Here is a 25,144-nt window from a genome sequence, read left to right as displayed (position 1 = left end):
TCACGAGTTGCAGACATACTTGCCTAGCAAATCTCTACCCTCTCTCCTCCACACAGGCCAGCTCAGCAATTCAAGTCTCAATTCCTTCAAAAAGGACTCAGCACAGACTATGTGTCCGATAGATGGGAACTGGTAACAGCTTCATTTAAGCTGGTCCTGGAGTTTCCCCTCAGATGCTCTGTGCAGGGAGGGCTCCCTCACCAGTAGGTATGATGGAAAAGAGCCCTGGCTTGGCAGTCAGAATCGCTCTGTGACTTGCAAGCTGTTTGATCTCAAGTGACTTATTTCTCTTGGATTCAGTTTCTTTGTATGCATGTATCAGAGCTAATAATATCTACCCTTTCATTCATTTAACAACTATTTAAAGTTCCCAGTGAGGTAGTGTGGTGCTGTAGTGGATAGAGCAAGGCCAGTGGATGGGTAGAATGGGCAGAACAGGAGTTGAGTCCTGCTTTTGCAACTGGATTTCACTCAATAGAGCCCAAGATGTAAGATGAACCATTATTTTAGGCAACCCTAAAAAAAAAAATGCTGCCAAGTTCTGACACAGTGATTTCTTATCTCTTGGAATTGTATAGTTATTTAAACAGCTCTTTGAGACTGACATCATGACATAGACTTTTATTATGTATCACTCGTTATATGTATAAAAATGGAAAATGTAAGCAAAATGAATTGGTTAAGGTTGTCAAAGCCCTTGACCAAAGACCACTAGAAACACACCTGTAGTCAAAAAAAGTCAGGTTTATTTAACTTGCAGGCAGTTAGGAGAGCTTATCCTGAGAACACTGTGTGTGTGTCTTTAAATGTGGGCTTTTCCCCCTGGTTCTGTGGAGGGATTAGCGAAGTGGGGACCAGGCCTGGATTGAAGGCTATCAAGAAGCAGAGGCAATTCAGAGACTGGGTATCTTTACAATGCTTACCTAGGAGGCAGGAAGATTCAAACAGGGCTAGATTTGTATCTTCGGTAAAGAAGCACCAATTGGGAATTCCCTGGTGGCCTAGTGGTTAGGATTCTGGGGGCCCCGGTTCAATCCCTAGTTGAGGAACATCCCACAAGCCACGTGGTGTGGCAAAAACAAAACAAAACAAAAAAACCAAAAAAAAAAAAAAGAAAACCACCAGCAATCACTCAGAGAAAGGCCAAGTCATTTTTGTGGTCACAAAGTGGCCCCATGTGAGCATCTAAGCATGTCTCATTGTAAGCACTGATAAATAACAAAATTCAACTGAGTAAATTTGAATATTTAATTGGCTTTATCTAATGATTCAGCATCCCATCTAGGGAACAGAAAAGTGCTCCAAGGAACTGTACAAAAAGGAAGGGTTTTACAAAAGGAAGGAGGGGTGAGTGGGGAAGTTATTAGCAAAGAAAGAACTTTTTCAGCCCAGGTTATCGTCTTTTCAGGAGAAAGGGGACAGAAGGGGTCTTTTATGCAGATTACCTGACTAGTACTGATCAGGAAATTTCAGATTTTCTATTTATAGATCACATTCCTAGGAAAGGATGAAACTGCAATTAAGCCTTGATTTGCTGTCCTGAGGGCAAATGGCTCCATTTTGGGCCTGTTTCTTACTCTTCTTCTTAAAATAGCAATGGTTTATGTTCTGCTGGAATCATCACTATATCTGAATATCAGAAGGGCCATCTTATGCTTTCTTGATAGTCCTAAAACTTCCCACTGGTGTCCATTAGAGAAAAAAGTACCCCCACTGCAAAGATGTTAAAATGCAGGGGGAAATGCTCATGCTAGATTTGATGAAATAGGATTCATGCTGATTAACTTGGGCAAGTAATAAAACCCTGTAAGGCTCAACTTCCTGGTAGGTAAAATGGGAACAATAGAATCTACCACATAAGACTTGTAAGGTCTAAGAAATAATGTCTACAAAGTGCCTGGTATGATACTGGGTGTATCACTCAAGGTCCAACCAGGCAAACAGGAACCACTCTAAGTAGGTAAACCAGAAAATCCAGTGCCCCGTATTGGTGACACAATGACAGGGGTGATGGAAGGGCTGAGAAACCCAACAGGGGACAATGAAGCGACCCAAAGATTAGCAAAAACAAGAAGCTGCCCACACTCCTAAACTGGAGGGACAAATGGAGGAGGCGGAATTAATGGAGAGTGGGGGAGAGGGTCATCCTTGAAAAGCTGGCACCACGGGCAAGAGAAATAACCTGGCTTTTTCCTGCCTTCTACCTTCCAGTCTCCTGCCTCTGTCTCCGTTTCGCCAAACCCAAGGCTGAAGGAAGGCAGCTGTCCCGGAAGCCTGAGAAACTGCACCCTGCAGGGCGATACAGAGCAAAGCAGAAAGGCAAGGAAGGGGTCTGCAGTAAAGGGAGCGAACAACCTTAAGATAGAATTAGAATAAACAGACTTAGTAATACCCTTATTCTGATCTGGTACAGTGGCATTTTAAGAAGGATTTTCAGTGTCAGGCATGTCCTCCACTGAATTCTCCTGAGGGCTTCTACAGCAGATGGAGATGCCCATTCTCTGTCGCAGAGGTCAGAGCTCAGCCAGACCGGAATCATGATACAGTAGCGTCATGGCAACTGGACTCTGGTCCGGGGCTCTCAAGGGCTCCCGAGTGACCTTAGCGGGGAGGAGCACGATGTCTGGACTCAAGTTTAAAAGATGGAAATCACAACCCTCGGCCGGTTGACGCGCGCTCACAACACTCCATTTGGCATCTTCATCCTTGCCCAGAAGGCTCCACAATGGTTTTTGTTTATTTTTTTTTAATAAAGGATAAAATAGTCTAAGAAAACAGATAATGTACCCAAGGTCCCAGAGCTGGCAAATCTTAAGGAATTCAGTCTCTACTCTTCCCACGCCACAGCCCTTTCCGCTCCCCTACCGGTTCTTCCCTCGTCCGGGGGCATCTTCTGGCTGAGGAAGGCTTGTTCAGGGAAAGGCTAGAGTCGGGGTCGATCAAAACCGTGGGGCGCCTGGTAGCGCTCTACGTGCAGACAACGTGCCAGATCGGCGTCTCAAATGGCGGGAGACCTGTCAGGCTCAGCTGGCCGGCTCCAGACGCTCCCGGCCGCAGGAGCTCACGGTCGTCTCCCGCGGGCCAGCGACCCCCACCTTTGCGCCCTGGGGCAGCCGGAAGCCCGCAGGTCCCGGGGATTCTAACGGAGCCGCGTGCCCGGGGCGGGGCCACACGCGATTGGCCGCGCGGAGTCGGGGGCGGGCCCGCGGCGGGCCGGCCGGGCGGGCGCCGACAATGAGCCTCCATAAAAGGGAGCGGCGGGGGGCTGGGGCCCCGGATTGAGCCCTCCCCCCCCCACTCCTGGGGTCCCAACGGTCTAGGTCTCTGGGAGGCCCAGACGCACCCGTCCGCAGGCTGGGCCGGCGAGCGGCGGGCGGCGGGGAGGGGGCCGCACGGGGCGCGAGGTGGCAGCCGCCCTCGGCGCCCAGGCCTGCCCGTCCGTTTTCGGCGTCCGGTCACCAAGATCCCACCCCACCCCACCCCCCCGGCCGCGCCATGGCCCTGAAGGCCGAGGGCGCCGCGCTCGACTGCTTTGAGGTGACGCTCAAATGCGAGGAAGGGGAGGATGACGAGGAGGCCATGGTGGTGGCCGTAATTCCGCGGCCCGAGCCGATGCTCAGAGGTGAGGAGGGGAGGGACCCCACTTCCGCGTCACGGTCCGGGCTCGGCGTCCCCTCCTCAGTCGGGGGTCCGGGTGCCCCTCCCCCACCTCCAGTCTGGTGTCCAACCGCCCCGACCCGACTCCAGCCTGAGGCCTGTGCGCCCCCTTCCTCCTAAAGTCTGAGGCCCTGGCGCGCTTTCGCTCCACCCCCACACCAGGGTTTGGAATCTCAGGCCTCCCCGAACTCCCCCTCCCCCGCCCCTGCCCGGGGTCTGGAGCCTTCGATCCACGCCCGGCGCGCTCCGGATCTTCCGGTGCCCGAGCGGCCCCTCGCCCGGGCCCAGCACGACGGCTTCGAGGTTACGCTGGCGGGTCCCCCGCCCAGGGAGGCGGAGGCAGGCCCGGGGGCCAGGCTGTGTTCTAGGCCGAGGGGCGTCAAGGCCTCCAGGCCGGAGGCAGGGGCCCTTCACCTCGGGGTTCGGAGCGACTCGGTGGGTGGAGGCAGGCGCCGGTGTAGCCCGGCGAGAGGTGGGTTTTAAGGGCGCTCCAAGCCTAAAGCTTTCCTGTGCGTCCCCGCCACCATTCCCAGGCCTTGCACACTCATAAGCCACAGGTGTCAGACTCTGGCGCTAGAGGGGTGAAAAGCATTGCTTATGGCACCCAGTTTTGGAAAAAAAGTGTTTGCTACAGGCGCCCTCGGCCACTCTAGAGGGAGATGGGCCTCGAGAGGGGATTTGAAGAGCAATGTGTAAGCACTCACTTTCCCTTCCTCCTCCACCGGTTTTTCCAGCCCTCAGGATGTTGAGGGCCTTAAGAAAACAAAGGGCCACCTTTGTGGAAGACATACTATTCATGAAAATGTAGATCTTTGCATTCCTGGATACCTACTCTCTTAGTGGGGACAATATCCAAAAGCTTGAGAGGAAGGCCGTTCATTTAGGTTCAGCAGAACATAATGACGTCTCCCTACACCGCTTCTCCTCCTTTTTGGAGGGCTTTAAAATGAGGGAAATAAAGCATTTTCGAGCTGAAAGAGGTTCTCTCCCTACCTTTGCTAGTATTTATTGAGTGCTCAGTGCCAGATTGTCTCAGTTAACCCTCTCAACAACTGCAAGAGCATCCTTCTTCCCCAGAGAAGTGGATTCATGCAACAAGTATTTGGGGACACCTCTTAGGTGTCAGGGCTTCCCAGGTGCCACAGGGGTGAAGAACCCACTTGCCAGTGCAGGAGACACAAGAGACGTGGGTTTGATCCTTGGGTTGAGAAGATCTCCTGGAGCAGGAAATGGCAACCTACTCCAGTATTTTTGCCTGGGAAATCCCATGGACGGAGGAGCCTGGCGGGCTGCAGTCCTCGGGGTCACAAAGGGTCAGACACGACTGAGCAGGCACACTTACATGACAAGCACTGTTTTAGGCTGGGCATGCTAATTAGCATAAACAAAGTTGAAACCCTGCTCTTCTGGAACGTATGTGTATATACTAGTGACCAGAGATCGATGACTATAAATAAATGTATAGCCTGTCAGATGGTGATGGGTGGTTCAGAGAACACTGAATCAAAAGAAGAAGAGAGAGAGTGGTTTATTTGGAGTATCAAGTGGTCAGGAAAGTCTTCTTAATAGGGTGAATTTTGAACACAGACCAAAGGAAGTGAGGAAGGGAACCCTGTAGATAATTGGAGGTAAGGCATTTTAGGCAGCGAGAACAGCAATTGGAAAGATCCTGAAACAGAAGCTTTTTGAAAGGTTTGGTGCAGGGGATAAGAAAAACACAAATTCAAGGTTTTTGGCTTGAGTGACTAGAAGGATGGACTTCCCATTTGCTGAGACAGGAAGACTGAGGGGGAGGCCTGTAGGAGGTTACAGTTTGAACAAGGCAAGTTTGAGATGCACATTGACGCACAGAGGTCCAATGAGAAATAAGACACGTGAATCTAAATTTCCTGGGAGTGTCTGGCTAGAGGTGTAGACATGGGAGTTGTCAGCAGGCAGGCTTTGGGGCAAGACCACCAGAGGAAGGAGGTGGACAGAGGAGTCCTAGGACTGAGGCGTGGAATGCTCCAGGGGTTCCAGCTTAGAGACTGAATCGATCCTTACCAGACATTGCTGAATGCCACAGCATGCCAGGCACTGTGCCAGTTGCTGGAGATACAGGTGTGAAGAATCAAAAAATCCATGCTGTCACGGACCTGCAGCGAAGTGAGGAGACACAGGGAACAAGGAAAGCACATGTTTCATCAGGCAGCGTTGTGTGCTCTGGAGGAGATGAAGTGAGGGGAAAAGGATGCTCAGGTGGGGCTGATGGCTGCTTTCTCAGGGATGGCAGACAGACCTTGGTGAGAAGAGGGTTCTCTCGTAGAGAAGGAACTGGCACGGGTGCCTGAAAAAGAGCCCCTGTAAAGTAAGAGAAGAACCAACACAAAGTGGTGCCCTGGAAACCAGGTGACAAAAATCAAGATGGAAGAAGTGATCTGTCAGGGGATGAAGTTGAAGCGCTGACCACTGGGTGTAGCATTGGTGACCTTGACAAAGCTATTTTGGAGGAGTGGTGGGAAAGAACTGCAGCTACTATCACCTGGAGGAGAGGTACCACTCAGCCTTGGAGCTAAACCTGAGACCAAGCCAGTTCTCAGACCTGTTTCAAATGCCACCTCTTCCAGGAAGTCCCCAGGTATTAGGACTTCTCATGTTTGTATTTTGCCCCATCCTCTCAGGTGGTAGAGAGGTGCACCCACAAGGGATTAAAAGCTCTGAGCTGCCAGGCTTACGTGGATCTGAGCGTGCATCCTTTGCTAAGCTGAGAATGGTTCCCACCCTGTCAAATCTTATGGTCCCATGTGCACAGGGAACAGGTGCTGGGTCCACCCTTGGGGATGGACAAGGTCACCGCTCCAAAGGCTTTGGCGGGGAGGCCTCTTTGACGGGGCCCCAACGAGTGGAGGACCAGGCCTGGATGCCCTTCGCTGACCCAAGGCTCATCGAGCATCTCCTCCCTTGCATACCAGGCCCTGCAGGAGAATAAGATGACAAAGTTTGCTGTTCTTGTTCTCGAGGAAGTGAGCACTGTCAGAAGTCAGATGTGGATACAGTCAACTGCCGGGGGGTGGGTGGTCGGAAAGGCTTCACAGGGCTGAGGATTTGAGTAGGGCCATGAAAGAAGTAGAGGAGTTTGTCAGACTGATGGGGTGGTCTGAACAGGTGTGCCCAGACCAGAGCCATGCTGGAATGCAGTCTGTTGGAAAAACCTGTTGGACCTGTGGTCAGAGACTAGATTGGGCTAGTGGGATGTGGTGGCATGTCGGCTGTGTTTATCGTGACTAGTGCCTTGTGGGCTCCAGAAGGGGGAGAAAAGAGACTCAAGGTGGGAAAGGTCCTTCCCTGCACACACCGCCAAGCTTGGGGAACCCTGTTCTCTCTTGCTGGTGTGGGCACCTCTTCTGATAACACCTTCCCCCTCCTCTTCTCCTTAGTGGCCCAGCAGGAAAAGACCCCTCCGCCCAGGCCCAGCCTGCTGGAGGCGGGCAGCGATGGCCTTGAGGAGCCCAAGCAACAGGTGTCTTGGGAGCAAGAGTTTCTGGTGGGGAACAGCCCGGGAGGCAGCGGGCGGGCGCTATGCATGGTATGTGGGGCTGAGATCCAGGCCCCCTCGGCCGACACGGCGCGCGCCCACATCCTGGAGCAGCATCCTCACACCCTGGACCTGAGCCCTTCTGAGAAGAGCAACATCCTGGAGGCCTGGAGCGAGGGGGCAGCCTTTGTGCAAGACTTAGGAGTGGAGCATCCGTCCCCACCCCACTCAGGTAGTGGGGGCAGGGGTGAGGGCAGAGGGGAGAGTCAGAGGTCGTGGTTGATGACTGGCGTCTGCCTGCTTCAGACTCAGGCCAGGACTCCGACCGGGACCCTGCCAAGATGCCAGCAGAGATCGTCGTTCTCCTCGACTCCGAGGACAACCCATCCCTTCCCAGGAGGACCCGGCCCAGGGGACTTCGCCCTCTGGAACTTCCCGGTCAGTCATCCCGAAGCCAGCGAGGCTGAGTTGGGGTGAGGGTATCATGAGCCCTGGGAGCTGGGTGGAGACAGGCTGCTCAGCAGGTACCCTGAGGCCCCAAGGTTGCAGGAGTCAGGCCTCTTAAAAAGGTGTTAATCTTTTGCAGCGACCCCTGTCCCAGAGCCAGTAAGCAAGAAGCCCCGTGGTCAGAGATGCAAGGAGCCCTCTGGAGAAGTGCCGGTCAGAAAGAAAAGAGGCAGACCTATGACCAAAACCTTGGACCTAGACCCAGACCCTGACCCAGGTGAAGGGGAGGAAGGTGTGGGCTCCAAGGGGAAAGCTGGGGCTGGAGGGGTCGGGGTGGGGGTGGCAGGGGTCACGTGCACCTCAGCCAAGGCCCAGCCGGGCCTTAGGGGTGTAGCTTCACAGTCTCATCCCGTCCTTCCTTCAGAGCCCCTCTCGCCAGACTCACCCACGGAGACCTTTGCCGCTCCGGCCGAGGTCCGGCACTTCACGGACGGCAGCTTCCCGGCCGGCTTCGCCCTCCAGCTCTTCTCCCACACCCAGCTCAGGGCCTCAGGCCGCAGAGACTTGCCCAAAGAGGGGAGAGGGGCCGGAGGAGGTCTTCTCCAGCCGGAAAGCCCCTCCCCAGGTGAGCGCCTGAGCGGGGGTGGCAGGTGTGCAGGGTTGGGAAGGCCGCGTCCCTGGGCTGGAGCCCAGGGCAGAGGTGACTGGTGCTCTGGTCCCTGGGTGGCTGGGCTGAGGGCAGGTGGATTTGAATACAGCAGCCGGCCTGAGAGCTGAGGTTTGGGCATGCTCCTTGGGAGCATCCTGGTCGTTAGGTTGAATTAGGCCAGAGTTCCCCAAAGCCCGACACCCGTCACCACACTCAGACTGGAGCCTGAGGTGCCCACCAGGGGCCTAAATGGAACTGAGAACAGGAGACGGGGGTCAGCGCTCCACAGACCCTCAGCTCAGGGTATGTCTGGTAATAGCAGTGAGCACGTGTGTTATATCATGTTCTCTGATTTTAAGAAGCTTTTATATGCAGCTCATTTGGCGCTTATAAAAGTGTCTTTCTGAACGGACAGGCTGAGTCTCAGAGAGGTAGTTCCTTTTCCACATCCATGTGTTCCCTTCCTGTGGCTGCTGTAACATTACCACAAACCCAGTGACTGACAACAACACAGATACACTGCCTTTTAGTTCAGGAAGCCAGAGGCCTGGTATGGGAGGTGTCAGCGGGCTACAGGCAAGGTGTTGGCAGGGCCAATTCCTTTCTGGCTCCTAAAGAGGGGGTCTTGCCTCTTCCAGCCTCTCGCGGCTGCTTGTGTTCCTCAGCTTGTGCTCGCCTTCCGTCTTCAGAGCCAGCCGTGGCCGGGCTTTCTTAGGATACCATCTTTGGTTCTGGCTCTTCGACCTCCTCTTTCCTCTTTAAGAACCTCTGTGGTTACACTGAGCCCGCCTAGATCATCCAAGGCTCCATTTAACTTTAAAGTTGGTTGATTAGCAACATCAGTTCCTTCTGTAGCCTTAATTCTCTCCACTGTGAACGTACCATATTCACAGCCCTGGGGATTAGGACGTGGACATCTCTGGGGGACTGGTACTCTTGCTAGCACAGTCACCTGACGCAGCAGTAGCAGAATTGAGATGAGACTGGTCTGTGTTCCAGCGGGGCACCGGCTGAGCCTGGGTTTGCTCTCTCTCCATCTTGCCAGGCCAGGCCCTGCTCGCAGCACCTCTGGTGCAGAGAGTGGTTCTTGAAGGAGTGAATGTGACACACAGAGTACCTCACCCTGGCCTGCCTGAAACGGGCACTTGGAGCTGAAGCCCCAAGAAAGATGGCACACGGGGTGCTGGAGGCTCCCCAGAGCAGGGCTCCCAAAAGAAGGTGTGCTTCTTGCCTAAAGAAAAAGCTTCACTTCCCTTCAGCCCACATCACTCAGTGGTGACCACTGTCAAAAATGTGGCTTATGTCTGTCCAACCTCTCACAAAGCTCTGCGTGTAAATAGGTGCCTGTATACTCCTGTCTATTTATTTTTTACCCAAAGGGGCTCAGCTTTTTCCAGTCTGAAGGCGGGCCTCACCCCTGTGAGGTTTTAACTGTCTCAGGTTTCAGCTTAAGTCACCTTGCAGTCCTGCCTCCCCAGGACCACGCTGTGCCTGGACTTATGTGTTTCCTGGTCCCCCTCGTATTGTCAGCAGACCCCTGCTGTACATAGCTGACCTCTCCCACTGGCTGGTCGGTCTTCTGGTTTCCGGGGGCTTCATTTCAAGCCTTGGGGTACCCTGTGCCCAAACTCCACTAGTCTGGAGTGACCAATATCTGAGAAGAGCATCCTTGAGGTCTCGGTTCATTTGGGGTCAGTGGGCAGAGCCTGAGACTTCGGGGTTCAGCCATCTGAATGATTTGAAAGGGAGGGAGGCGCTGAGCCATGTTCTGGCAGCGGCAGGGACCTATAGAGGTTGGGGACAGTCCAGAAACCGCAGGAGATGGTGAGTGACACAGCGGTACATGTGCCTGCAGCCCGACCCAGGAAGCACCCTGAGAAATGACACAAGTGGCCCAGCTTTGTCCCCAAGAAACTCTCAGTCTTCTGAGGGGCCCAAGCCAGCAAATACAGACTAGTAGGGTGCCCACAATGGTTCTCTGCACAGCACGGGCTCCAGACTAGTGACTGCAGACTGGTTTTAGATTTTAAGAACCCAAAGCTCAGATTTCTCAAAAACCTGTGAGGCTTCAACCAAAATGTTCTACTTTGAATTGTTTAATTTTTTGAAGTTCTCCAAAGGTCTTATTGGACTAGAAATCCAACCACTTTAAAAAAGAAAATTAAAAATCAAGGATTTAGAAGTTGGGAGTGGGCAGGAAGTCACTGTGGTCAGCTGAGCTGATGGACATGTGTGTGAAGCCATCAGGGAAAACTTGCTGGACATCCTGGGGCCTTACAGGATGAGGGTGTCCAGGCCAGGAGAGGCAGTGAGCCCCAAGGGCCCACTTGCAAGTAGTGGAGAAAAGCCTTGCTGGTGTTTAATTAGAATAAGACTTCGAGACCTGCCTTAGGATACCTCAGCTAGACCAGTGTGTTCCTGACTGGACCAAGGAGAAGAAGGGGGGTGTGTGTGTGAGAGAGACTGGACCAAGAAGAAGACAGGGTGTGTGTGTGTGTATGTGTGAGTGGACCAAGGAGAAGAAAGAGAGTGTGTGTGTGTGTGTGTGTGTGTGTGTGTGTGTGTGTGTGGCTGGACCAAGGAGAAGAAGTGTGTGTGTGTGCGAGAGAGAGACTGGACCAAGGAGAAGACAGGGTGTGTGTGAATGGACCAAGGAGAAGAATGTGTATGTGTATGTATGTGTGAGTGGACCAAGGAGAAGAATGTGTGTGTGTGTGTGTGAGAGAGAGAGAGAGACTAGACCAAGGAAAAGAATGTGTGTGTATGTGTGTGTGTGACTGGACCAAGGAGAAAAAAGTGTGTGTGTGTGAGAGAGAGACTGACCAAGGAGAAAAAAGTGAAAAAAGTGTGTGTGTGTGAGAGAGACTGAACCAGATAGAAGACAGGGTGTGTGTGTGTGTGACAGGGTGTGTGTGTGTGTGTGTGTGTGTGTGTGACTGGACCAAGGAGAAGAAAGTGTGTGTGCGTGTATGTGACTGGACCAAGAAGAAGTGAGTGTGAGTGTGTGTACCAAGGAGAAGAAAGAGTGTGTGTGTGTGTGTGTGTGTGATTGGACCAAGGAGAAGGAAAGTGTGTGTGTGTGTGTGTGTGTGTGTGTGACTGGACCAAGGAGAAGAAAGAGTGTGTGTGTGTGACTGGACCAAGGAGAAGTATGTATGTGTGTGTGTGTGACTGGACCAAGAAGAGTGTGTGTGTGAGTGTGTGTACCAAGGAGAAAAATGTGTGTGTGTGTGTGACTGGACCAAGGAAAAGAAGGTGTGTGTGTGTGTGTGTGTGTGTGTGACTGGACCAAGAAGAAGGAAGTGTGTGTGTGTGTGTGTGTGTGTGTGACTGGACCAAGGAGGAGAAGGTGTGTGTGTGACTGGACCAAGGAGAAGAAAGTGTGTGTGTGACTGGACCAAGAAGAAGGTGTGTGTGTGTGTGTGACTGGACCAAGGAGAAGAAAGAGTGTGTGTGTGTGACTGGACCAAGGAGAAGAAGGTGTGTGTGTGTGTGAGCTTCACGAGTGGCAGGCTTTGTTCACTCCTGTATCCTCCGCACTGGGAACAGGGCATGCACAAAGAAAGTCCTTGGAAAAGATTTACTGACAGATGAGTGGATGGCAACTGCCTTCACTTGTCACTCTGGTGGTGACATTTCCAGAGTCTCTGCTCAGAGATGAGGCTTAGTGAGAAACGAGAGATGGGTCCTAGCCAACCCACTGGAGGAGGTGCTCACATTGGCACACACATGCACAAGTGTGGAGGAAGAGAAGGGGGTTGGGGGAGCAGAGGGATTTGGGCCGGGCCAGGAGGCAAGTGGGGGCGGTTCTGGGCTCGGGGTGCTAAGCCCCCATTTTACAGAAGAGGAAACCAAGCCTCAGGCAGCCCGTGTGTGTTTCGCCCCTGCAGCACCCAGCCTGCCGCGAGTGCCAGGGATTAAGTCTCTGTTGGACCACGAGCTCTTCTTTCCTTCAAGTCTTCCCCATCAGCTTACATAGAGATGTTATTTCTCCCTTCTTAACCCTCATCCATCATAGCCTCTGTCACATTTGTCCTCAAACCTTTTCGGCAGAGCTGGAGAGCTTTTCTCTACCATCTGCAGTCTGTCTTTGGAAGCCACTTGATTCAAACTCATGCTTTCCACCCACATGTCTTTTTTGGCAAGATTGCCACTGACGTCCATGAAGTTAAACCCGGTGGTCAGTTCTCAGACCCTGTCTTTCCTGATCGGCAGAAACAAGGAGCCTGTCCCGCCTTCCTTCCTGGAGGCTCATTCTGCCCTTGGCCTCTCAGGCAGCACCATGAGGGGGTTGCCCCTGCCTCTCTTGCCTGTTCACTTCCAGCTCTCAAAGTTGGATCCTATGGCGGTTTTACTTCCTGTTTCTAGAGTATTATGCTTCCTTGGGTCTGGAAGTTTGCCTGTTTCATTCACTGTAATATCCCCAGTGCCCAGCCCGGAATGGGTGCTGTCTGTGTATTTGGCAAATGAATGAATGACCCAACCGTGAGTCAGGATCTGTACCCACGCCCTGGGTGATCCTAGGCTCGAAGCTCGTCATGGTCCCACCTTCCCCTCCACCCCGGGCCTTTCCGTTCAGTTCCAGCCTCTCTTGCCCAGTCGATGTGTCTGGTTGATTGTATAAAAGATCCCCCAAACTCGGTGTTTCTGACAGCGTTTTTGAATGGAACCCCCAGTCTCCTCCCCTTACCCCTAGCCTCTTTACTCCCCCCTCCCCCGGCTTCCCTTCCCCAGGAAGCTGGCTGCCACATTCTTCAGTTTGCTTAGACCAAAGCCTCAGAGTCGTGTCATCTGTCTCTCTCAGACCCCACTTCAGTGTGTCAGCAACTTCTGTTAGCCCCACCTCCAAGATGCTCAGGTTTGACACACACACAGACACACACCCTGTCACTACCTCTACTGCTGCTACCTTCATCCAAGGTTCCTTGACAGCCTGTCTCCTGGCTTCTGATCATTGCCTGCTGTGGTCAGTCTCCTACAGCAGCCAGAGCCCCTGTTGAAAACACAAGTGGGATCCTAGCACTGCGCTGCTCAGAGCCCTCCAGCGCTGTCGCTGTCCCATTCCAGATAAAAGAGTCCTCGTGGGGACTGGTGGTCCTCACCTTTCCTGCTCACCGGGACATCTGCATGTCCTCTTCCTCCCACCAGGAATGCTGTTCCCCAGCTAGACACTGTGGACTCCTCATTTCCTGTACACTTCTGCCCATGGGCCACCTCCAGGTCACCTCTGTGAAACCCTCCTGTCCCCTACTCTGGTGTGCTTTTTTACTTTGCTTCCATCCATATATATCACATTGCAGTTTTAATTTGTTTATCCTGTTTATTGGCTCTCATCACTGGAACATAAATTCCAGGAAAGCCACTTGCTCTGCCCTGTGTCCTGGGGAACCCTCAGCAGCTAGACTAGTGTTGTGCATAGTGTGGTTGCCCAGTAAGATACTGTTGAATTAAGGAGCCCAATGAGTGGGCCCCACCTGTCCTCAAGGAGCGTGGAGTGTGTCAGGAAGGCAAACCAGCTCATGTGAAAACAAAGCAGAGTTTGTTCAGTTGTACAACCCAGTGGCAGCCATTGAGTCATTTTACATCCCACCAAACGGTACAGCAAAATTGTACCCGTTTTCCCTGCCACGTTTTCCCTGCCAAATCACTAAGTCTCTGGAAACAGTAAAGGCAAAAACCACAAGTAACGCAGACACCTCAACAGTTGCAGTCACCATTTTCTGTTTTCTGGTTTTGCTTTTTGATGGAACTTTTAGACCTGCTTATGCAATGCACAGGGCGGGGTTGGTACCTGACAGGGCTGTCAGCAGTTAGCTTTCCCATCTTAAGATCCGATTTTACCCATTGTGAGTAGCTTCTCCATGCTGATAATGTGGACATGTGACCCCTGCATGGTCACCACTGACTCGGGAGATAAAGAGCCTGGTCGGGGTTGCAAAGCAGAGCTGGATGTTAACCCCAGGACTCTTCATGCAGTGCTCCCTCCTCCACCCTGCATATTCACCTGGGAGCTCTTTTGTGGGCTCTTTCTCTTTCTCCTTTTGGGTGTTCTCCATCCTACCACCTCTGCCCATGCAGGGCAGATCCCATCAGGCTAGGATGCCCAGTAAGTTTTAGGTGAAACAGAGTCAGCTGAAGATAAAGAGTTGAAGGGAGTGGAGGACAGCACCAAGCATCCATGTGTGGAATACACACAGGGAGGCCGCAGAGGGCTGGTGGCTGATGCCCCAGGAGGCGTGACGCCCCTGTGGCCAGCGCTGGTCCTCCGGTGAACCAGAAGCGAGGCCTCTCACTGCCCCTGGGCTTCCCCTCTGACTGCAGGTCCAAGGCTGTGGAATGGAAGGCCTGGAAAGGGGGGTGTGGTTTAGAGACCTTCCAGGAACATCCCTGAGGCGGATGGCCTAGAGGGCCCTGACTCTGCTCTCTGCCCTCACCCCTGCCCAGCTCCCCCTCCAGGGCTTCGCGGGACGCTGGATCTCCAGGTCATCCGCGTGCGGCTGGAGGAGCCCCCAGCAGTCAGCCTCCTGCAGGACTGGTCCAAGCACCCCCAGGGCGCCAAGGGAGTGGGAGCGCTCTCGGAATCCAGCAGCACTGTGGGGGCGCAGCCAGAGGCGGGGAGTGGCCTGTAGGTTTTTGCTTTTCTGGGGTGGGAGGGAGGGAGGGAGGAGGCAGTGTCCCCTTTGGGCTCATCACTCAGAGCCCCCCAGCTCGGCCACCTGACAGAGAGTAGAACCAGGTGCCAAAGCAGGGTGGAGGAGAGGAAGGTGGGTAGCATTTGCCATGACTCGGGGCGCTGGGAAAACGTCTCTTCGGGGCAAGGCGTGAGGCTGGGCCCTGAGGGGGCCGGGGGGCCGATGGCTGTCGTGTGGTAGGGCATTGGGCCTGTGGAGAACACCCACCCGATCCTTTTGCTGACTCCGACCTCTACTGTCCCCCCGATCTCCTCCCGCCCTCTCAGCAGCCCCCCATTCTCCCTTGGCACAGTGCCTTACACAGGAGGTGGTCGTGAATTGAGCCCCACTACCTCGGGGGACGCCTCTCCTCCCCCCCATGCAGGCCCCCAGAGCAGGAGGCCTCCATTACCTCTTCCCGCTCCATCCCCACAGGTGGCTGACCGGTCACTCACTCTCCTGTTCACCTCTTTTCCTGTTGTATATATCTCCTTTGTTGACAATAAATTATTTTTTTTTATTAAGAGAGTTCCGTCTGGGCCATCATTGGGGGGAGGGGTTTGCTAGCAGGCTATCCGGCCCCCTAGAGCGACCCTGAGAAGCAGGAGAGCTGAGAGGGGGTCCTGGGTGTGGGCCGGAAAGCTGCAGCCCCAGAGGCTGGAGCTGGGTGGGGGCAGGCCTTGTCAGAGGGGTGCCTCAGCCCCTCCCCTCACCCCTGCCCTCCAGGTGGGGTCAGGAGTGCCTTTTACACATACCTTCTGACTCACTTGGTGAACCTCTGTCCAAGACAGGCCACCCTGGGGTGCCCAGGGAGGAGCTGAAACCTAAAATCATCTTTCCAGAGTGCCCTGGCTGTGGCCAGCGTGCAGGGGCACCGATGCCTCCTCCCCATACCCTGCCCCAGGACAGGAAGGAAGGAAGGCAGGCCTCCAACCTTTCAGCCTTGCGGTCAACCCCCATCTCCTTCGCTTAATTACAGCAAGCCTTTGCCTGGTTTTCTGGTTCCCTGAACCAGGAGATAACCCACTTTGGATCTCTTCCCCATATTCCTTACCCCTTCCCTCCTAAACTAGCCATCACCAGCCAAACCTGCGCAAGGTTGGCTTTTCCCTCTGTGGTGATGGGGGCTCTCAAGAGAGGCACAGAGAGAGCTCTCAGATCCCTAACTGGACTGTCCCATGTAGAGTCCAGGGGTGGGTGGGGGAAATAGGGCCGTCCACCCTCTGCCCCTGGCCTGCTCCACTGCTTCTGATGGGTCTCGTACATCCGGGGGGCGGGGGATGGACTCGCAGGGCAGTTGTTCCTGTATAACACTGAGCCCAGCAGGTTCTGAGACTGACCAGAAAGCTGGTCCCTAAATCAGGAAGAGTCTGGGCTGAGCAGGCTGTGCTGTATGCCTGTCTGAGCTTATGTCACCCATGGGCCCAACCAGGTGTGGTTGGCTCATGGGATGTGGCCCTTTCTCCCCATCTGATGAGCTCGAGAGAAAGAGTCCGAGGATTCCAGGGGAGACCAGATGTGTGGTGTGGTGGAGGAAAACTGAGCAAGGATTCAGGACCCCTTGTGTCTCGGGCGACTCCACCAGTGCATGAGGGCCACAGAACCCCCCCGTGTCTCTCCCACCATTTCTGCAAATTGGCAGAACTTGTATCCTACCGAATAGGAAGGAATAAACAATGCTGAAAGTCTGGCTCTGAAACAGACTATGAATTACTGCAGGTGGTGGCTGTCTTGTCTTTTCAGTCGTGTGACTGTTTACATTTATGCCAATGTGCTTTTAAAACAACGTGGCTGTGTTGTTGGGTGTTGACAATTGGGAGAACTTAGAGAAAAGCTCGTTGTACAATTGTGAAGCTAAATGCATCTTGGCAGCTGTTAGTTATGATTGAAGGTGTGGCCCGCTAGACTGTGAGCTCCTTCTGGGCGAGGGCTGGTTTGCATTGACTTCATTTTCCTGGTGTCCTGCATAGGGCCTGGTGCAGAGTAGGTGCTCAATAAATGTTTGTGAAGTGCCCTGTTGGTGTGTGTTCCTTTGTGACATTTTTCCGGTGTGGGCTGGTCCTCAGTGTGGTCCTCTGCTGTCACGAGGTGGCTGTCAGAGTAACTGCTGGTCCATGGCTCTAGTCCCACATCTCAGGTGCAGGGATCCGCCCAGCTTCGGCTGGGACCTCTGGGACCACAGGGACTCTACAAGCTTGTGTGGCTGGAAGCTGCCTATGGGCATCTCTGGACTTCAGGGAGAGGCAGAGAGTGGAGCCCGGGGGTATGGCTTCACCCAGAGTGCAGAAAGGTTTCTGAACACCGGTGAAGGATTGCTTGGGGTCCACCACCTGGGCCAGAGTCACCGTCCTAGAGCCTGCAACACTAAGGAAGCCTCCCTCACAAATATCAGTGACCCGGGGGCTGATGGTTGCAGCTTTCTCCAGGTGCGATGCTAAAGTCCAGCCACAACCAAGAGAAGAATCAGGCAAGGGTGCCACCACCCAACCCCCTGACCCATGCCCCTAGTCCCCAGTACTCCTTTGCGCTCTCAAGCCGGCCACCTACCACCCTTTACAACTGCCCTCCTTGGTGTCCAGGTCAGGGAGCTCTTTTTGGAGACCTGTGGGCAGAGCCAGTCTGAGAGAGGGTAGAAGCACCCACTTCTCTCCTTGAAGAGAAGCTGAGCTGTGGTTGGACGATGAGGGTCACTGGCTGGGCACCTGTGTAGCACCCAATTCCATCATGGCTCTGGTCCAGATTGTGGCTCCTGCAACCTGACCCACCTTTTCCAGTGTCCCCCACCCCAGCTTTTTCACACACGTGCACACGCACACACACAGCCAGGCTGCAATGTGGCTCAAATGAGACTGCCTTCCGGCCCTCAGTGAACTGGGAAGTCCTGCGCACCCCAGGTGTGGGGAGGTCTGGGGTGGGAGAGCCTCTCTGAGGGGATCACAGCCTCTCTGTCTGTCCCCCGGCCAGTCTGTTGTGGGGGGGCACCCAGCTGACCCCGAGGCAGCACAGGCAGGATGGGAGCTGCCATTGCAGGTGCGCTGACAGGTAAGGTGACCCCACCGCAGCCCGTGTGTCTGTTGCCCACCTCCCTGGAACTGGTTGCCTTCACATCACTGAATCCAGCCAGTCCCTTTCTGACCTCATTCCGTGGACAGAGCTCACCCACCTCCAGACAGGAAGCAAAGCCGCCATTTTGGGCCTCCTCTCTCCTCAGGCCCCACCTCCAGGAGGCCCAGGGCAGCGGGAGCAGCACGGGAGCCGGGACCTGGATGAGCACCCTGCAGGGTCAGACCGCACAGCTGCGAATGAAGGCCCCGGGCAGCCCCAGTGCCGGGAACTGTGTGTGTGGACAGGACACCGCCCTGGTCCCCACGGCGGGTCACCCCACGCTGTGCCTGTGATACAGATGAGGAAATTTGGGGTGCCTCCAGCTACACATGGTACCTCGCCTGCCACCCCAGAGCCACTACAGCAGCAGAAGCTGGCCAAGCCCAGGTCTGTCTGACTGCAGAGCTGCTGTCTCTGGCACCCCGCGGCCTGTCTGTGCCCTAGGGAGGCCTGACACATCTTCCCTCCAGAGCCTGAGGACCCTCGGTATGTTTGGGGCAGGAACGGACTCAGGAATCGGGAACCGCACTCAGGATTCGGGAACCGCATTCAAAACGACAAGCACTCACACCTTTTTTTGCTTTTATAGTTTTATATATTTACTTATTTTTGACTGTGCCGCATCTTCATTTCCCTGAGGGCTTCCCTCTAGTTGTGGTGCACAGGCTTCTCATCGCAGTGCTTATCTTGTGGAGCATGGGTTCTAGGGCACCAGGTCTCAGCAGTTGTGGCTCCCGGGCTCTAGAGCACAGGCCCCGTAATTGCAGCACACACGGGCTTAGTTGCTGCAAGGCAGTGGACCTTTCGGACCAGGAATGGAACCCGCATCCCCTGCATTGGCAGGCAGCTTCTTTACCACTGAGCCACTGGGGAAGCCCACTCATACCTCCTTTGCTCCAGGACCATGATAGTGGTGCCCAGGGCCCTGGTCGTTCCAGAGGCCCCCAGGCTCTGGCCCCTGCTGGGATCATGCCCTGTGCCTGGCAGTGCCCACTGGAGGGGCTCACCATGATGTGGAGGGGTGCTCATCACACTTGTATCAGGCGATGATGTCTGGGAACCAAGCTGAAGGCTTTGAGGGTATGGGGAGTCTTGTTCCTCACCAACCTCTTCCTCCTGAAAGCTACCTGGGCTCCTGGGTGGGTCCTGCCTGCTGCCCTGGCCTCACTCTGACCTCTGACCCTGCCTCAGGCTGGTCGTGGTATTTGGAGGCTATAAAAACAGTGACAGGATGTGATGTCCACATGAACTGGGGCTCCCCTAGGGGACAGGGCATAGGGAGGGGCTTCTCCTTTCCAGACTCTGTCCTGACCTGGGCCCACAGCTGTCAGCTGGATGCGAGGCGTTCACTGTTCCAGTGTTTTGAATGTAGTCATGAACAAGAGACCGTGCTGCAGCTCTCCCACACCCTGGATGGCAAACTAGGAACTTCTCCGGTGTCTAGCAGGGATGAGCACCGGGTGAAAGGGCACTGGTTTTTTTCTCTTTTCTTTCATGATCATGGACTGCTTTCTTTTTCCTCACCTCTCAGTTTGTGGGATCTTAGTTCCCCAACCAGGGATCAAGTCCAGTGAAAGCATAGAATCCTAACCACTGGACCACCAGGGAATTGCCGATCACAGACATTTTCACACCCACCCAAAAGAAGAGAGAGAGGGAAAAATGAACCGTGATGTATCCATGACCCAGTTTCAACAAATATGGTCAATTTGGGTTTATCTTTATCTTCCCCTCCCTTCCGGATTATGTAAAAGCAAATCCCAGGAGTTCCCTGGTGGTGCAGTGGTTAAGAATCCTCCTGCCAGTGCAGGGGACACAGGTTCCATCCCTGGTCTGGGAAGATTCCATGTGCCCTGGAGAAATGAAGCCCACGTGCAGCAACAACCGAGCCTGCGCTCTAGAGCCCACAAGCTGCAGCTACTGAAGCCTGTGTGCCTAGAGCAACAAGAGAACAAGAGAAGCCACCGCAACGAGAAGACTGCGAACTGCAACTAGAGAGGAGCCCCTTCTCTCTGCCACCAGAGAAAGCCCACGCAGCAATGAAGACCCAGCACAGCCCAAATAAATAAATGAATAATTTTTAAAGTGAAGAAGAGCTAAAGAGCCTCTTGATGAAGACAAAAGAGGAGAGTGAAAAAGCTGGCTTAAAACTCAGCATTCAAAAACGAAGATCATGGCATCCGGTCCCATCACTTCATGGCAAATAGATGGGGAAAAAGTGGAAACAGTGACAGATTTCATTTTCTTGTGCTCCAAATTCCTGCAGATGGTGCCTGCAGCCACGAAATTAAGACACTTTCTTCTTGGAAGGAAAGCTATGACAAACCTGGACAGCATATTAAAAAGCAGAGACATCACTTTACCGACAAACTCTGTAGAGTCAAAGCTATGGTTTTTCCAGTAGTCATGTAGGGATGTGAGAGTTGGACCATAAAGAAGGTTGAGCATTGAAGAGTTGATGCTTTGGAACTGTGGTGTTGGAGAAGACTCTTGAGACTCCCTTGGACTTCAAGGAGATCAAACCAGTCAATCCTAAAGGAAATCAGTCCTGAATATTCATTGGAAGGACTAATGCTGAAAGCTGAAGCTCCAACACTTTGGCCACCTGAGTGAAGAGCCAACTCATTGGAAAAGACACTGATTCTGGGAAAGAATGAGGGCAAGGGGAGAAGGGGAGAGGATGAGATGGTTGGATGGCCTCACTGACTTAATGGACATGTGGACGTGAGTTTGAGCAAACTCTGGGAGATAGTGAAGAACAGGGAAGCCTGGCATGCTACAGTACATGGGGTCACAAAAAGTTGGACACAACTTAGGGACTGAGCAACAACAACAACAATTTTTAAAAAAAAAAGTCACAGATATTGTATCATTTCATCTGTAAATAAGTGTTTGTATCTCTCAGAAATTCAGACTCTTTTCAGTAAAACATATCATATCGCACTTCCAAAATTAATAATTCCTTAATGTCACTTACCTTGGATGTGGGGTATCTCCTCCTGGCCACCGCTACTGACCTTGGACGTGGGGTATCTCCTCTTGGCTGCCCACCATTCCATTGCCACACTTTGTTGGAGCAGCCGTGAAGAGATACCCCACATCCAAGGTAAGAGAAATCCCAGTAAGACAGTAAGTGCTGAGAGAGGGCATCAGAGGGCTGACAGACTGAAACCAGAATCACAGAAAACTAACCAATCTAATCACATGGGCCACAGCCTTGTCTAACTCAATGAAACTAAGCCATGCCGTGTAGGGCCACCCAAGACAGATGGGTCATGGTGGAGAGTCCTGACAAAGTGTGGTCCACTGGAGAAGGGCATGGCAAACCACTTCAGTATTCCTGCCTTGAGAACCCCATGAACAGTATGAAAAGGCAAAAAGATAGGACACTGAAAGATGAACTCCTCAGGTCTGTAGGTGCCCAATATGCTACTGGAGATCAGTGGAGAAATAACTCCAGAAAGAATGAAGGGACAGAGCCAAAGCAAACACAACACCCAGTCGTGGATGTGATTGGTGATAGAAGCAAGGTCCGATAATGTAAAGAGCAATATTGCATAGGAACCTGGAATGTTAAATCCATTGAATCAAGGCAAATTGGAAGTGCTCAAACAGGAGATGGCAAGAGTGAACGTTGACATTTTAGGAATCAGCTAATTAAAATACACTGGAATGGGTGAATTTAACTCAGATGACCATTATATCTACTACTGTGGGCAAGAATCCCTTAGAAGAGATGGAAACCAAAGAGTCCGAAATACAGTACTTGGATGCAATCTCAAAAACGACAGAATGATCTCTGTTCGTTTCCAAGGCAAACCATTCAATATCACGGTAATCCAAGTCTATGCCCGGACCAGTAATGCTGAAGAAGCTGAAGATGAACGGTCCTATGAAGACCTACAAGACCTTTTAGAACTAACACCCCAAAAAGATGTCCTTTTCATTATAGAGGACTAGAATGCAAAAGTAGGAAGTCAAGAAACACGTGGAGTAACAGGCAAATTTGACCTTGGAGTACAGAATGAAGCAGGGCAAAGGCTAATAGAGTTTTGACAAGAGAACGCACTGGTCATAGCAAACACCCTCTTCCAACAACAGAAGAGAAGACTCTACACATGGACATCACCAGATGGCCAACAATGAAATCAGATTGATTATATTCTTTGCAGCCAAAGATGGAGAAGCTCTATACAGTCAGCAAAAACAAGACCAGGAGCTGACTGTGGCTCAGACCATGAACTCCTTATTGCCAAATTCAGACTTAAATTGAAGAAAGTAGGGAAAATCACTAGACCATTCAGGTATGACCTAAATCAAATCCCTTACGATTAAAGAGTGGAAGTGAGAAATAGATTTAAAGGACTAGATCTGATAGACAGAGTGTCTGATGAACTATGGACGGAGGTTTGTGACGTTGTACAGGAGACAAGGATCAAGACCATCCTCAAGAAAAAGAAATACAGAAAAGCAAAATGGCTGTCTGAGGAGACCTTACAGGTAGCTGTGAAAAGAAAAGAAGCAAAAGGCAAAGGAGAAAAGGAAGGATATACCCATTTGAATGCAGAGTTCCAAAGAATAGCAAGGAGAGATAAGAAAGCCTTCCTCAGTGATCAATGCAAAGAAACAGAGGAAAACAATAGAATGGGAAAGACTAGAGATCTCTTCAAGAAAATTAGAGATACCAAGGGAACATTTCATGCAAAGATGGGCTCAATAAAGGACAGAAATGGTATGGACCTAACAGAAGCAGAAGATATTAAGAAGAGGTGGCAAGAATACACAGATGAACTATACAAAAAAGATCTTCATGACCCATATAATCATGATGGTGTGATCACTCATGTAGAGCCAGACATCTGGAATGTGAATTCAAGTGGGCCTTAGGAAGCATCACTATGAACAAAGCTAGTAGAGGTGATGGAGTTCCTGTTGAGTTATTTCAAATCCTAAAAGATGATGCTGTGAAAGTGCTGCACTCAATATGCCAACAAATTTGGAAAACTCAGTAGTGGCCATGGGACTGGAAAAGGTCAGTTTTCATTCTGATCCCAAAGAAAGGCAATGCCAAAGAATGCTCAAACTACAGCACAATTGCACTCATCTCACATGCTAGTAAAGTAATGCTCAAAATTCTTCAAGCCAGGCTTCAGCAATACGTGAACCATGAACTTCCAGATGTTCAAGCTGGTTTTAGAAAAGGCAGAGTTACCAGAGATCAAATTGCCAACATCTGCTGGATCATTGAAAAAGCAAGAGAGTTCCAGAAAAACATCTATTTCTGCTTTATGGACTATGCCAAAGCCTTTGACTGTGTGGATCACAATAAACTATGGAAAATTCTGGAAGAGATGGGAATACCAGACCATCTGACCTGTCTCTTGAGAAACCTGTATGCAGGTCAGGAAGGAACAGTTAGAACTGGACATGGAACAACAGACTGGTTGCAAATAGGAAAAGCAGTACGTCAAGGCTGTATATTGTCACCCTGCTTATCTAACTTATATGCAGAGTACATCATGAGAAACACTGGGCTGGAGGAAGCACAAGCTAGAATCAAGATTGCCAGGAGAAATATCAATAACCTCAGATATGCAGATGACACCACCCTTATGGCAGAAAGTGAAGAAGAACTAGAGAGCCTCTTGATGAAAGTGAAAGAGGAGAAGTGTTGAAAGTGAAAAAGTTGGTTTAAAGCTCAACATTCAGCAAACTAAGATCATGGCACCTGGTCCCATCACTTCATGGGAAATAGATGGGGAAACAGTGGAAACAGTGGCAGACTTTATTTTTTTTGGTTCCAAAATCACTGCAGATGGTGACTGCAGCCATGAAATTAAAAGATGCTTACCCCTTGGAAGGAAAGTTATGACTAACCTAGATAGCATATTAAAAAGCAGAGACGTTACTTTGCCAACAAAGGTCCAGATAGTCAAGGCTATGGTTTTTCCAGTAGTCACGTATGGATGTGAGAGTTGGACTATAAAGAAAGCTGAGTGCCAAAGAATTGATGCTTTTGAACTGTGGTGTTGGAGAAGACTCTTGAGAGTCCCTTGGACTGCCAGGAGATCCAACCAGTCCATCCTAAAGGAGATCAGTCTTGAGTGTTCATTGGAAGGACTGATGTTGAACCTCCAATACTTTGGCCACCTGATGCGAAGAGCTGACTCATTTGAAAAGACCCTGATGCTGGGAAAGATTGAAGGCAGGAGAAGAGGGGGATAACAGAGGATGAGATGGTTGGATGGCATCACCGTCTCAATGGACATGAGTTTTAGTAAATTCCAGGAGTTGGTGATGGACAGGGAGGCCTAGCCTGCTGCAGTCCATGGGGTTGCAGAGTCGGACCCAACTGAACGACTAAATTGAACTGAATGTCACTTAATATCCATTCAGTGTTCACATTCCCCAGTTGGTCCATGAACATCTTTTTTTTTGTTTTAATATTTTGATTGTGGGAAATACACATAGTAAGTACATTCATATTGTTGTTCAACTTGTCTCCATAACTCTGCCAGGAATCTTTTTAAAGCTGATTTCTTTGAATCATGGTCTAAGTATGGTCCATGCACTGCATTCAGTTGACAGGTTTCAACCTGTAACAGCCTTTCTTTTCTCTTTTTCCCTATGCTTCTTAAGAACACATTGGCTTGCTCTATGGACTGAAATGCCTCCATTCTGAATCCGGCTGATCACATTCCCATGATATCCTTGCAAGTTCATCCATCAAGGGATGCAGTTTTGAAATGGAGGCTTGAGAGGACGTCCTCTGGAGACATTTAAGCAGAGAGAGAACACGTAGTTACTTAGGGAGGGGAGTTCTGGGAAGGGAGACAAGGAGGGCCAAAGCCTTGTGGATTTTGTTTCCCGGGGGTTCACAGACACTGTTGGAAGCACTAAGGACACTGCTCAGGCCAGAAAATGTCCCTGCTGTCCTTGGGGCTGGGGGCCTCAGGGATGGCCCTCCCCAGGGAGGGTGATGGTAAGGAAAGTAGGAATGTTTCCCTGGACACTCCTGCTGCCAGCCAGGAGCAACCCTGCAGCTTTGGGCACAGTGATGAGTCATTGGTCACCCTCCAGTGCCCCCCTCCCCCTGCCCAC

General features: G+C 51.9%; 1 protein-coding gene across 2 annotated transcripts; it reads left to right on the top strand.

Annotated features, from left to right (window-relative positions):
* The first annotated feature begins 3,187 nt into the window (after positions 1–3,187).
* On the top strand, positions 3,188–15,462 carry SPINDOC (spindlin interactor and repressor of chromatin binding). Of its 2 annotated transcripts, XM_081532819.1 has the most exons (7): positions 3,188–3,622; positions 7,074–7,156; positions 7,286–7,403; positions 7,478–7,609; positions 7,758–7,895; positions 8,043–8,243; positions 14,712–15,462. In XM_081532819.1, the coding sequence occupies exons 1-7, from the start codon at positions 3,496–3,498 to the stop codon at positions 14,894–14,896; spliced, it is 984 nt and encodes a 327-aa protein (XP_081388945.1). In that variant the 5' UTR covers positions 3,188–3,495; the 3' UTR covers positions 14,897–15,462. The 2 variants fall into 2 exon arrangements, with proteins under 2 accessions (XP_081388945.1, XP_081388943.1); XM_081532817.1 differs by having other exon boundaries at positions 7,074–7,403.
* Positions 15,463–25,144: the final 9,682 nt, after the last annotated feature.

The sequence above is a fragment of the Giraffa tippelskirchi genome, chromosome 10 (genome assembly GCF_054371585.1).
Source record: "Giraffa tippelskirchi isolate mGirTip1 chromosome 10, T2T-mGirTip1v1.2.pri, whole genome shotgun sequence".
NCBI lineage: Eukaryota > Metazoa > Chordata > Mammalia > Artiodactyla > Giraffidae > Giraffa > Giraffa tippelskirchi.
Note: the sequence above shows the minus strand (reverse complement) of the source record. Positions and strands in the feature narration are given on the sequence as shown.

Coding starts and splice junctions, on each gene's coding strand:
- SPINDOC (XM_081532817.1), top strand. CDS start 3,496: ATGGCCCTGAAGGCCGAGGGCGCCGCGCTCGACTGCTTTGAGGTGACG. Junction 7,404..7,477: donor TCCGTCCCCACCCCACTCAG/GTAGTGGGGGCA, acceptor TGCCTGCTTCAG/ACTCAGGCCAGGACTCCGAC. Junction 7,610..7,757: donor TCGCCCTCTGGAACTTCCCG/GTCAGTCATCCC, acceptor AATCTTTTGCAG/CGACCCCTGTCCCAGAGCCA.